The 13,993-nt window shown below is 36.3% G+C and overlaps 1 protein-coding gene across 3 annotated transcripts in view; it reads right to left on the bottom strand.

The window, feature by feature from the left end:
* The window catches only part of LOC127834445 (uncharacterized), an 83,926-nt gene that overhangs the window by 37,454 nt on the left and 32,479 nt on the right, over positions 1–13,993 (bottom strand). For all 3 annotated transcript variants that reach the window (XM_052360290.1, XM_052360289.1, XM_052360291.1), the window contains one exon: positions 9,803–9,944. In XM_052360290.1, the coding sequence (XP_052216250.1) occupies positions 9,803–9,944 (142 nt within the window). The remainder of the gene's footprint in view (positions 1–9,802; positions 9,945–13,993) is intronic.

Raw genomic sequence — 13,993 nt, 5'->3', positions numbered from 1 at the left:
TTTTAAGGTTCACATCGTACATGCATGATCAGTTGTCAAACGAAAGTACGGTTGATATTCAAATGCATTATTTTTCTCTTTCCGGGATATTGTTTTAGTATGTTGATGCTGCATTAACAGATATAAGTGTATATGAAGTGAAAACACCAAAAATTAACAATGGTTGCAATATACACCTATAAACTGCTAGAAGCCCATAATATCACTTTAATCTAATTTACTTGGGACCAAATATTTGACATTAATTTTATGGAGCTACCTGAGGTATGATTAATAAATACATAATTACATAATTTTATATTTTATAGATATTAACTATTAAAGTATTACACAATTTATATTCTATAAAATAAGAAAACCAAATAAGCACAATAAATGATAAATTATTTCCTGTTAAATACAAATTTAATTTAATTAATGTCAGCAGAATAATTTTGTGTTCATTAGTCTTACATTATTCTAAATGAAGCAAATTTTTACTGCACATTTGCTTTCTTCCTTTTTGTAATGAATGACAAAACATTCAATTAAGGCAATTCCACAATGAAAAAGTCCCCTAAAGGTACTTTTTTTAATTCAATGCAATACTGTTACTAGCATTTGAAAGAAAGTATAGTCTTCAACTCAAGACAACTATTTCATTAAAAAACTGAGGATGCATAATATATACATGTAGAACAAAACTTTAAAACACCTTGCAATGTTTTCATTTGAAATCCCAATGTTTATCAACCAGTCCTTCTTTAAGAAACTTGTTGACTTTAAGAATAAAGGATTTCTTACACCTTTTGAATTTTATTTTCTCAACAAGGTATTTGAAAAACTTAAGAGATCAATTGATAAATTACTGTTTGATATATAACATATATGAACATATTTTAAATTTTCTTCAAACCAGATGCAGAATTATAAACAAGAACCTCCCATTTCTTAAACATATTGTACCATTTCAATTGAGATGTTTCCCCCATGAACTGGAATGTTTTATGTGATACAAATATTTGATAAGTTCTTCTAAGAAAACAGTGCTTTTTTCATATGTGATTGTGTCATATTGATTCTATTAAACTTGCAAGGCAAAGCGGATACAAACATGGCTTTAAATTTGAAAAAGATTCATGACTTGCTCTAATTGCTCTTACAGCCTACACCATGTCATGCCATTTTCAAACAAGGAAGCCATTATGGGAAGCATAAAAGAGGCGCCATTTTACAGTTCGTATTGCAACACAAGGAAAACAACTGACTTTCAAATTACTATCAACCTATCAACAATGATACCATTTACAATTGTGACTGCTGATAACATCTAGGTTTACAGTCCCTTAAAGGGATACTCCAGCAATTTTAACCCTTGCTTAAATTAAGTATAAAATGCATAAGGTAATGTAACAGCCCTGTTGTTTGAGTGGTTGTGGCCCTAGCTTTTTTATCCAAAGATCAGTGGCTAGAACAAAGGTGAGGTAATTCTTTTCTTAACCCTTTCCCCCATTAGAAGCTTAGTGAAAATGGCTTTTGCAACCAGCATTAAACCAGAACAGCCTGCGAGTAACACGCAGTCTGTTCAAGTTTTATGCTGTTTGCTGCTCATCATTAACTTAGGGTTTGAAATAAAGTCTTTACAACTTGATTCTAGTTAAAAGGTCTTTAACTAAATTTAACTTTCTAAGGGAATGCATCAAAATACGTATCTAAGTGGTAAAGGGTTATTTTTTATGCATTTCTATTCTAGTTTCATACTGGAGCTCTTTAATTTCAATGTTAACAATTATGAATTAAACGCATTAAATGACGCACTTAGAAAAATCCCAAAATCTGTCAACTAGTCTCTTTTATGAGGTCTTATTACATGAAAGTCGGTCATCCCTATTTTCAACACAATGCAGCATTGAATCACAGACATACTCAAATTGTATCATATATGGTGTCACAGTGACTGCTGGATCATTAGTAGCGATGAAGTGTCATTTAACATATACCAAGTCATTAAACTTACATTCAATGCTATTAACAGGGAAATAAAGCGTCATTAAATGTGTATTTGCTAAAAGAGCACAAGGTTTAAAAATTGTTTATTTGGCTTCTGACAATTTGGTTTGACTGTAAATAGTTGTCCCACATTAGCCAGTGAAGTTTGCACTGCATGTGTGTAAATAGTTGTCCCACATTAGCCAGTGAAGTTTGCACTGCATGTGTGTAAATAGTTGTCCCGCATTAGCCAGTGCAGTTTGCACTGCATGTGTGTAAATAGTTGTCCCGCATTAGCCAGTGAAGTTTGCACTGCATGTGTGTAAATAGTTGTCCCACATTAGCCAGTGCAGTTTGCACTGCATGTGTGTAAATAGTTGTCCCACATTAGCCAGTGCAGTTTGCCATGCATGTGTGTAAATAGTTGTCCCACATTAACCAGTGCAGTTTGCACTGCATGTGTGTAAATAGTTGTCCCACATTAGCTAGTGCAGTTTGCACTGCATGTGTGTAAATAGTTGTCCCACATTAGCCAGTGCAGTTTGCACTGCATGTGCATAAATAGATGTCCCACATTAGCCAGTGCAGTTTGCACTGCATGTGCATAAATAGTTATTGCAGATTAGCCTGTGCAGTTTGCACTGCATGTGTGTAAATAGTTGTCCCAGATTAGCCTGTGCAGTTTGCACTGCATGTGTGTAAAGAGTTGTCCCAGATTAGCCAGTGCAGTTTGCACTGCATGTGCATAAAGATTTGTCTCACATTAGCCAGTGCAGTTTGCACTGCATGTGTGTAAATAGTTGTCCCACATTAACCAGTGAAGTTTGCACTGCATGTGCATAAATAGTTGTCCCACATTAGCCAGTGCAGTTTGCACTGCATGTGCATAAATAGTTGTCCCACATTAGCCAGTGCAGTTTGCACTGCATGTGCATAAATAGTTGTCCCAGATTAGCCAGTGCAGTTTGCACTGCATGTGCATAAATAGTTGTCCCACATTAGTCAGTGCAGTTTGCACTGCATGTGTGTAAATAGTTGTCCCACATTAGCCAGTGCAGCTTGCACTGCATGTGTTTAAATAGTTGTCCCACATTAGCCAGTGCAGTTTGTGCTGCATGTGTGTAAATAGTTGTCCAAGATAAGCCTGTGCAGTTTGCACTGCATGTGCATAAAGAGTTGTCCCAGATAAGCCTGTGCAGTTTGCACTGCATGTGTGTAAATAGTTGTTGCAGATTAGCCTGTGCAGTATGCACTGCATGTGTGTAAATAGTTGTCCCAGATTAGCCTTTGCAGTTTGCACTGCATGTGTGTAAAGAGTTGTCCCAGATTAGCCAGTGCAGTTTGCACTGCATGTGTGTAAATAGTTGTCCCACATTAGCCAGCACAGTTTGCACTGCATGTGTGTAAATAGTTGTCCCACATTAGCCAGTGCAGTTTGCCCTGCATGTGTGTAAAGAGTTGTCCCAGATTAGCCTGTGCAGTTTGCACTGCATGTGTGTAAATAGTTGTCCCAGATTAGCCAGTGCAGTTTGCACTGCATGTGTGTAAAGAGTTGTCCCAGATTAGCCTGTGCAGTTTGCACTGCATGTGCGTAAAGAGTTGTCCCAGATTAGCCTATGCAGTTTGTGCTGCATGTGTGTAAATAGTTGTCCCAGATTAGCCTGTGCAGTTTGCACTGCATGTGTGTAAAGAGTTGTCCCAGATTAGCCAGTGCAGTTTGCACTGCATGTGTGTAAATAGTTGTCCCACATTAGCCAGTGCAGTTTGCACTGCATGTGTGTAAATAGTTGTCCCACATTAGCCAGTGCAGTTTGCACTGCATGTGTATAAATAGTTGTTGCAGATTAGCCAGTGCAGTTTGCACTGCATGTGTGTAAATAGTTGTTGCAGATTAGCCAGTGCAGTTTGCACTGCATGTGTATAAATAGTTGTCCCAGATTAGCCAGTGCAGTTTGCACTGCATGTGTGTAAAGAGTTGTTGCAGATTAGCCTGTGCAGTTTGCACTGCATGTGCATAAATAGTTGTCCCACATTAGCCAGTGAAGTTTGCACTGCATGTGCATAAATAGTTGTTCCACATTAGCCAGTGCAGTTTGCACTTCATGTGTGTAAATAGTTGTCCCAGATTAGCCTGTGCAGTTTGCACTGCATGTGCATAAAGAGTTGTCCCAGATTAGCCAGTGAAGTTTGCACTGCATGTGCATAACTAGTTGTCCCACATTAGCCAGTGCAGTTTGCACTGCATGTGCATAAAGAGTTGTCCCAGATTAGCCAGTGCAGTTTGCACTGCATGTGCATAAAGATTTGTCCCAGATTAGCCTATGCAGTTTGCACTGCATGTGTGTAAATAGTTGTCCCAGATTAGCCAGTGCAGTTTGTGCTGCATGTGTGTAAATAGTTGTTGCAGATTAGCCTGTGCAGTTTGCACTGCATGTGCATAAAGAGTTGTCCCAGATTAGCCAGTGAAGTTTGCACTGCATGTGTGTAAATAGTTGTCCCAGATTAGCCTGTGCAGTTTGTGCTGCATGTGTGTAAATAGTTGTTGCAGATTAGCCTGTGCAGTTTGCACTGCATGTGGATAAAGAGTTGTCCCAGATTAACCAGTGAAGTTTGCACTGCATGTGTGTAAAAAGTTGTCCCAGATTAGCCAGTGAAGTTTGCACTGCATGTGTGTAAAGAATTGTCCCAGATTAGCCAGTGCAGTTTGCACTGCATGTGTATAAATAGTTGTCCCAGATTAGCCAGTGCAGTTTGCACTGCATGTGTGTAAATAGTTGTCCCAGATTAGCCAGTGCAGTTTGTGCTGCATGTGTGTAAATAGTTGTTGCAGATTAGCCTGTGCAGTTTGCACTGCATGTGCATAAAGAGTTTTCCCAGATTAGCCTATGCAGTTTGTGCTGCATGTGTGTAAATAGTTGTCCCAGATTAGCCTGTGCAGTTTGCACTGCATGTGTGTAAATAGTTGTCCCAGATTAGCCTATGCAGTTTGCACTGCATGTGTGTAAATAGTTGTCCCAGATTAGCCTATGCAGTTTGCACTGCATGTGTGTAAAGAGTTGTCCCAGATTAGCCTGTGCAGTTTGCACTGCATGTGCGTAAAGAGTTGTCCCAGATTAGCCTATGCAGTTTGTGCTGCATGTGTGTAAATAGTTGTCCCAGATTAGCCTGTGCAGTTTGCACTGCATGTGCATAAAGAGTTGTCCCAGATTAGCATGCACAATTTGAACCATTCGCTTTTATGGCATTTTTTTGTTCAATAGAATTTTTTTCTTGGCAGTAATCAAGTTTAGACAGAAAGTGTCATCCCTGATTAGCCTGTGTGGACTGCACTGGCAAATCTGTGATGATACTTAAAGCGCAAGCATTAAACCTCATTTGTCATATATTGAGGCTCAAATATTTATGAATGAATAAAGAAATAAGTAAACATCAACATATGTCAGCTACTTAAGGTGCAATGACTGAAAAAATATGTTAACCTTAAAGCATTGCAAATCTGTTGTACACAAAAAATACAAATAACAGTCAAATGATGAATCTAAACGATTGCAAAAAAATGTAAGTGTTGAATTAGCATATCTGATAAAATGTGTATGAAAATGAAATATACACTATTGTCAGAGCAAGAGTGGTATTACATGCATACAGGAGGAAATACTTGTAAGGACATTTAGTGTTTGGTAACCATGTGTAGACAAGCTGATGTGTATTCTGAACACACCTCATAATCAGTATATACTGATTAAAGTCTTTTCACAGATTAGTAATTCATAAAAATTATACAACAGATGAATCTAAAAATGTTTCCACGACAACAGCTAGAAAACAAGAGCACCGCCTTGCGGGTGCAGATTGCTCATCTATGTTTCTTTTTAAAGGTGAAGGGAACTATCTCAATTTCAATCACAAAGGAGGGAGGGGGGAGTGGAGAGGGGTGTATAGTGTGGGGGTGTGGTCATTTATTACATTATCTTCCAAAAACGCAAAAAAAAAATGCAAAAAAAAAAATTCTTTTTATGGGAGGGGGGATTCTTGGGTGGGATGGATGGATGGTATTTAAAAAATAAAATAAGAAAAATAAATATTTTTGTTTTTTAACAATGTTTAAAAAAAAATTGGTGGGGGGGGGGGGAATAGTGTGAGGGTGTGGTGGTCATTTATTAGATGACCTTTAAAAAAAAATTGAGGGGGGATTTGGGGGGGCGTGGGGGATGGTTTGGGTGGAGTCTATAGTGGTATGTCAGGTAAGAGTTGTTTTGTCAAAGTATCAATCAAATCTAATCATAAATAGAGAAGTTATGGCAATTTTAGCAAAATTTAATAATTTGACCTTGAGAGTCAAGGTCATTCAAAGGTCAAGGTAAAATTCAACTTGCCAGGTACAGTACCCTCATGTTAGCATGAAAGTATTTGAAGTTTGAAAGCAACAGCCTTGATACTTTAGAATTAAAGTGGATGTAAACACAAAATTTTACCATATATTCAAAGTTACATGTACTAAGTCAAAAAAGGGCCATAATTCCGTAAAAATGACAATCAGAGTTATGCAACTTGTCCTTTACTGTCCCCTTATGATAGTTTGCGAGTGTTCCAAGCATGAAAGCAATATCTATGATACTTTAAGGGTAAAGTGGACCAAAACACAAAACTTAACCAAATTTTCAATTTTCTAAGTATAAAGGGCCCATAATTCCGTCAAAATGTCAGTCAGAGTTACATAACTTTGCCTGCACAGTCCACTTATGATAGTTAGTAAGTGTTGCAAGTATGAAAGCAATAGCTTTGATACTTTAGGAATAAAGTGGACCTAAACACAAAACTTTACCAAATTTTCAATTTTCTAAGTATAAAAAGGGCACATAATTCTGTCAAAATGCCAGTCAGAGTTACATATCTTTGCCTGCACAGTCCCCTTATGACAGTTAGTAAGTGTTGCAAGTATGAAAGCGATAGCTTTGATACTTAAGGAATAAAATGGACCTAAACACGAAACTTAACCAAAATTTTCAATTTTCTAAGTATAAAAAGGGCATATACATGTAATACTGTCAAAATGCATGCCAGAGTTATCTAACTTTGCCTGCCCAGTCCCCTCATGATAGTATGTAAGTGTACCAAGTTTGAATGCAATAGCATTGATACTTTATGAGAAAAGTGGACCTAAACGCAAAACTTAACCGGACACCGACGCCGACGCCAAGGAGATGACAATAGCACATATTTATAAAAAAAAAAATAGATGAGCTAAAAAATAATTATGAAGGTTTCAAAGTTTTAAATGCTATTTACTTCAAATTATAATATAATCGCTTTTTTTTTTAAAGGAAACATACATAAAGAAAATTTGATCTTCTCAATTATATGGATGCAATTCCATGATGGCTAATTGTTAAAACATGAAACTACATACATGCAAATAACATCTGACCAAAATTTATGAACACAAGGAAAAGTTAGAAATACAAAATGCATTCAATGGAATTTATTTTGTTACTTTATAGTAACAAACCAATACACGCACTCTCACAATTAGCACATCATGCAAACAAATTATAGTAATTAGCAATTTTATTCAGGCCCTTGTGCATGTTGAAGAGAAATTCAAGACAACAAGAAACCGTCGGAGACGGATGATGCTCCACAAAGTTTTTTTTTGTCACAATATTGCACTATATATTCAGATAAGAGGAAACGTAGTTGGGGGGACAATAATGTTTTTATAGAAAATTTCAAACGGCCATAACTCTGTGAAAAATCAACCCACTGATAATATGCACATCTCCTCTTGGTAGTGAAGCTTCCCATTAAGTTTCATTGAATTCTGGTCAGTAGTTGCTGAGAAATAGCCCGGACAAAAATTGTGCATGAACGGACAGACAGACACACACACGGACAGACGAAGCAGCGACTATATGCTCCCCCCAAAAGAAATTTTGGGGGAGCATAATAAAATGTATTCGCTTGTAAAAAATATCATTCAAGTCAGGCTGTATGCATTAAACAGTAAGGTTCTAATAAAGCATATAATAAAACATCATTAATACCATTCCATGGCTATAAACTATATAATACTGAGCATGTTATAACATTCAAACCCTTTATAGACGATGCTATATATTTAAGACTGTCTCTATATAACTAGTCATAATGCATGACAAACTCACCAAAATGGTATTCTATGTTGAGATGCACAGGTCTGGTCATGTTCCTCTGATTAAATGGTTATATTTACTATTATATAATGTAACTTTGTTGTGCATGTATGTAAAAATGTCCCATCTTAATGCAGTATTAAAATCCTAAATAGAGACTCACAGATGCCAAGGCTGGTCTGGAACTACAATGCCCGCATACGGCATATGACACATTTTGGCTTATGATGTGCCTCATTATATAATTTTATATGATGCTTTTGAAACAAATCAACAACACTACCAATACCACAGAGTACACTTTAAAGTACAGAATATATCATTTCAAGCACATTTTTCATAATTATCCATAAATTGCTGTGATTGCAACAAAATATTCACTCATAAAACACAGCCTTACACGCATCATTCTTGTGTTGGCTAACCCTTAACCACGCAGAAACGCACTTTCACGCATTTAAAGTCCTTTAGAAAATCTAATTATAAATTCAAGTTTGAAAGGCTTCATTTCCAACACTAAAATACTAATGGGTAGAAAACAGCATAAAACCTGAACAGACTGCAAGTTACTGGCAGGCTGCTCTGGTTTTATACTGTTTGCACATAGCCTTTTTCACTTTGCTACTGACTGGGAAAGGGTTAACTACATTCTACATTTATTCGAAAATAACTTTACAATATGATGTAATAGTTGCTACAAGAAAATAATGATTCAGGGGCAAAAACAGGTGAGTCAGCACATGTACCACATAGAATAATTTCAGAAATGCACCCAACAGATATTACCACCAGATATATTTTGCCTAAATGTCACACTCATTAGCTGCAAATTTTGCATCATTACACTATTATGCTAACCAGACATGGGAAAAATGAATAGATTGACATGCTTACAAGTACACCATAGAGTAAATGTAACTGTTACATATGTTTTAACAAAACACATTGTCTCCATTGTGTTTGTTCTGGAACATATATGTTACATACTGTAGGTAAATTATGCACACACTATTTCCCATTATCAGTTTACAATGTGAAAGCTTCTCATTTCATGCACATGAATGATATTTATAATGTACAACACATAAAGAACTTATTGGGCATAATTTGTTCATTGTGAAGCGTTAACTATTTTGCACGCAACCATCAATATACTTAGCTGAATAAATTAGTTTTGTTATACATTACTCATATCAATATGTATAATATTTTTTCTTGGAAAAACATTTACATTCACATTAGTAATCATTTAATGGCCCATCCTTCCGTCACATTAATATGTTGTTTCACAATAACTAAACATAATGTTGACAAAACTTGAAACTATTGTTTACAATGAGGAACCTCCTAAGTTAGGTACATATAACAAGGCCTCTTCACAGAAAACAATACTTGAGCCACGCTCTGTTAAAAGGGGTTTAATGCATGTGTTTAAAGTGTTGTCCCAGATTAGCCTGTGCAGTCCGCACAGGCCAATCAGAGATGACACTTTCCGCCTTAACTAGATTTTGCCAAAAAGAACCTTTCTTTAAATGAAAAATATCATAAGAGTGGAAAGTGTCGTCCCAGATAAGCCTGTGTGGACTGCACAGGCTAATCTGGGATGAAAGTTTACGCACATGCATTAAACCCCTGTATCACAGAGTATGGCCCAATTATTTTGATTCCCAAGCGTTGCCTACCTGCTTCAGTGTACTTGAGCCCGGGCTTGGTCTCCGCCACCTGATCCTGGGTAGGGGGCCACATGGGCGTCATCTTGCTCACATCGTGGACTGGCGACTGGGCGCTAGTCTGAGTGTGGGTCCAGTAGTACATGCAGTCAGTCTGCAAGGAAGGGAAAACAAGCATTGCTAGGGATGTTAATTAGAAGGAGCCAATCAGTCTATGGCCCCAAAATAGCTGATTTTAATTAAGATTTTCTTAGGAAACTGTTATGTCTTCGAAAAAAAGAAGTATTGAAAGAATGAAGGTAGCAACTGTTGTCAAATATTAGTTACTAGCCCTGAATGCCATTCATTGTTTTCATGCAATTCATGTGCAATATTGTAACAAGAAACATGAAAATGCTTTGAAACCACGTTTTCAACATTAAATTTAATAATTTAATTTGAATTAATATGCTATCATATGCAATGTCTGGATGTAGACTACCAGAACGCAAAATTTCAGCACAAAACCTCCATTCAAAGTCTTGCAAACTCTAGGAAGACACATGTTACACGTAACACTTAAAAGTTATTGTGGAAGGTTATTTAAAAATTACATGAATGATGATGAATGACAAAGCTGATTTTCTTGGCTAAATTTGACCTTTGACCTCCAAGTGTGACCATAATATGAGCCTAAGAGATGGGGGCTGCATGTTTATGCGACACACCGGCTCATGGGGTTCATTTCTGGTAAGTTATTTTTAATTGCATGATGACTGACAAAGATACAGTTCAGACACAGTGTGACATGCAGCCATCAACAAAGGAGGGCATAAAAACATAACACTATGCGCTCAGCAATTTTATCCATACCATCTTTACAATAAATGTTCCATTGAATTCTTTTAAAGAGAAGGACAAAGCAATAATTACTAACCAACAGTTATGACAGGCACATTAATTTCAGCAATAACTTTGAATGAATGAAAAATACCAAGATTTATCACTGTCATAATTAATTCTTACAAAAACATGCATTTGAATGTGAATAAACTGTGATTACGTTACCTCCAAAGGAAGACCTTTTAATCTTATATGATGTTTGCAGTTGTGCACTAACCTATTTATTTGTTATGAAAGTACTCACTAGGGTAAAACACTCTAAAATTGCTCTTCTGATAAGAAAATGATGTATTATTCAACTGAATTACACTGAAACACACATACTGAATTGATTGAAATAAGACACATCTGCATTCATGTGATGACAAATGACAAACTATGCCATGGATAGTCAATTAATGTTATTGCATGGAAAAAACAGATATAATGCTATTACATAAAGTCCTAGAGTTACATGTTAATATAAATGTAGCTCTGGTTTTCTACTGCAGTATTGAGTGATGGGTTAACATACTTGGATACCGAAGTTATATAGGCAACAAGATGTGTTTGTGAAACACAATGTCCCCCTATATGATGTTTGACCTTGTAGGATGACCTTGACATTGTGAAGGATGACCTTGACCTTTCACCACTCAAAATGTGCAGCTCCATGAGATACACATGCATGCCAAATATCAAGTTGCTATCTTCAATATTGCAAAAGTATTTATAAAATAAGCGATTTGGGCCACATATATTTGACCTCTGACCTTGAAGGATGACCTTGACCTTGACCTTTCACCACTCAAAATGTGCAGCTCCATGAGATACACATGCATGCCAAATATCAAGTTGCTATCTTCAATATTGCAAAAGTATTCATAAAATGAGCAATTTTGGCCACCTATATTTGACCTCTGACCTTGAAGGATGACCTTGACCTTGACCTTTCACCACTCAAAATGTGCAGCTTCATGAGATACACATGCATGCCAAATATGAAGTTGCTATCTTCAATATAGCAAAAGTTATTGCAAAATGTTAAAGTTGGCGCAAACAGACAGACCAACCAACCAACCAACCAGCCGACAGGGCAAAAACAATATGTCCCCCACTACTATAGTGGGGGACATAAAAACACAAATGAAAATAACAGATGTTGTTAGACTTGCTTCTACTACTGAGCAGTACAGTGTTAAATCTGGGATCTTCGCAAGATTTCGCAAGCCATAGCTGTTTTCATGGCAAAAGACTTGAGGCCATTTAGTATTGTTGACGACCCTGGATTTTTTCATATGATTGCATGTATCAACCCAAAATACCCTATTCCTAGCAGGACATACTTTGCAGAAACCATGATTCCTAACTTGTACAGTGAAGTGAGACAAGAAGTGATGGCTGAAATCCAGGATGCAGAACAGTTAGCTTAACTACTGACGGTTGGACTAGCCGAGCTACACAAAGTTATGTCACAATAACTGCCCATACAGTTTCAAAAGATTATGAAATGAAAAGTTTTGTTCTGCGAACAAGACACCTGGATGTAAGTCACACAGCTGAAAACTTGAGTGCTGTTCTTAACTCAGCTAAAGTAGAGTGGAACCTAGTGAAAAATGGTCAAAAGTCTGCCATCACAACAGACAATGCAGCCAATATTGTTAATGCAGTACAAATGTGTGGTTTGCAGCATGTGCGTTTTCTTGCGCATGTTCTTAATTTGACAGTTCACAAGGGACTCTGAAAAAAGTAAGGCGGATTGTAGGATTCTTCCATCGCAGCAGTACCGCAGCAGCACACCTTGCTGCTACAGCAACAGCCCTCGGAATGAAGCCCCTCCGGCTCATTCAAGATGTCGACACACGATGGAATAGCACCTTTGACATGTTAGAAAGGTAGGCAAGATGATAAAATCTTAAAATGATATCAAGGTAAATCACAAAAATGAGTATTAGTTATCAAATACTACAAAAAGTACATAATATTTAGTTATTTACTCATGTTCTTCAGATTTTTATAAAATGAATTTTATATTTAACCTAAATGTCTGTCAGGAAGCACTTTGGTTTGCTTTGTTTTACTTTTTCTATCAAATAAAACATGAATTTTAGTATTTAAGAGTTATAGTGGCGACAACTGACTGGAAATTTATATGGTTCACATATTTTGATTGTTTTTAGTTACAAGAAAATAATTGAAATAGTTGAGAAGAAGTTTCTTGATGGTTCCTGAACTTGTGAAGAGTTGTTCTTGCCTTTAAGTTCTTTTAATTTACATTTTTTGTCATATTATAGATTCGCTGGCCAGAGAACTGCTGTGGATGCCACTATGAAATTGCGTGACCTGAGAATCAAGGAACGCCCGCTCACTTAAGATGATGGGGAGTTGATAGATCAGCTGATTAAGGTATTCATGAACTTTTTTTAAAGTTATATATTTGATATACATGTATGAATGCCTAAGTACTTTATCAGCGTGCTTCTATTTGCCAATTTGATTACTAGTATTTTTTATTAAGAGTTTTATTATTATTAAAAATGAAAATAAATTAATAACATTATTATTATCCTACCAAAAAGACTGCCAACAAGGTATATTTTAACTTTTCCTATTTTTATTTCTCAACAATTAATTTTATCATTTAGCTCCTTGAGCCATTCAAGACAGCTACTGTACAACAGCTCTGTGTGGTGAGAAGTATCCGACAGTCTCTCTTATATTCAACTACTAGAATCTGCTGACTCTGCATGTGACAGCGAATGATTTGGACAGTGAAACCATCTCAAGAGTCAAGGCTGCCATGCTTGGAGATCTGCAATCACGGTAATTTTTAACTTGACTTAGTTTTTGAATCCTTTGAAATGAAGGCAGTGTGTTTCACTGCACAGTTTGAGCGCTCAATATTTCTGAATCAAGCAAATGACTGAATTATTTACTTTCCAAACATTGTAGTGATAAGGTCGAAAATTTATCTGATTATAACTAGTATTACATATTAAAGCGTCTTATTTTAGAACCATGACATAGTTTTCAGCATTTTTTTATAAATTCACACATGATTTAAATTAATGTTATTATTTTAAGGTACAATGACATAGAACCATTTCTGGTAGAGTACAGCCTTGTTGACCAAAGATTCAGGGACATCCAGTTCATCACTGATCAGAACAGAACTGATGCTCGGGCAGCCATCAAAAACAGAATGTCTACTATTGCTCTTCAGATGGGATTGATAATCTTCCTTTGTATTTATAATTTACTATATCATTTGTAAATTCCTATAATATTGCCTTACAGTATTAACCTTATCCCTTCATTTATGAAAATAAAAAAGCAGAGTGT

Source organism: Dreissena polymorpha, chromosome 6, assembly GCF_020536995.1.
Source record: "Dreissena polymorpha isolate Duluth1 chromosome 6, UMN_Dpol_1.0, whole genome shotgun sequence".
NCBI classification, from domain to species: domain Eukaryota; kingdom Metazoa; phylum Mollusca; class Bivalvia; order Myida; family Dreissenidae; genus Dreissena; species Dreissena polymorpha.
This window is presented reverse-complemented; position numbering and strand designations above follow the sequence as displayed.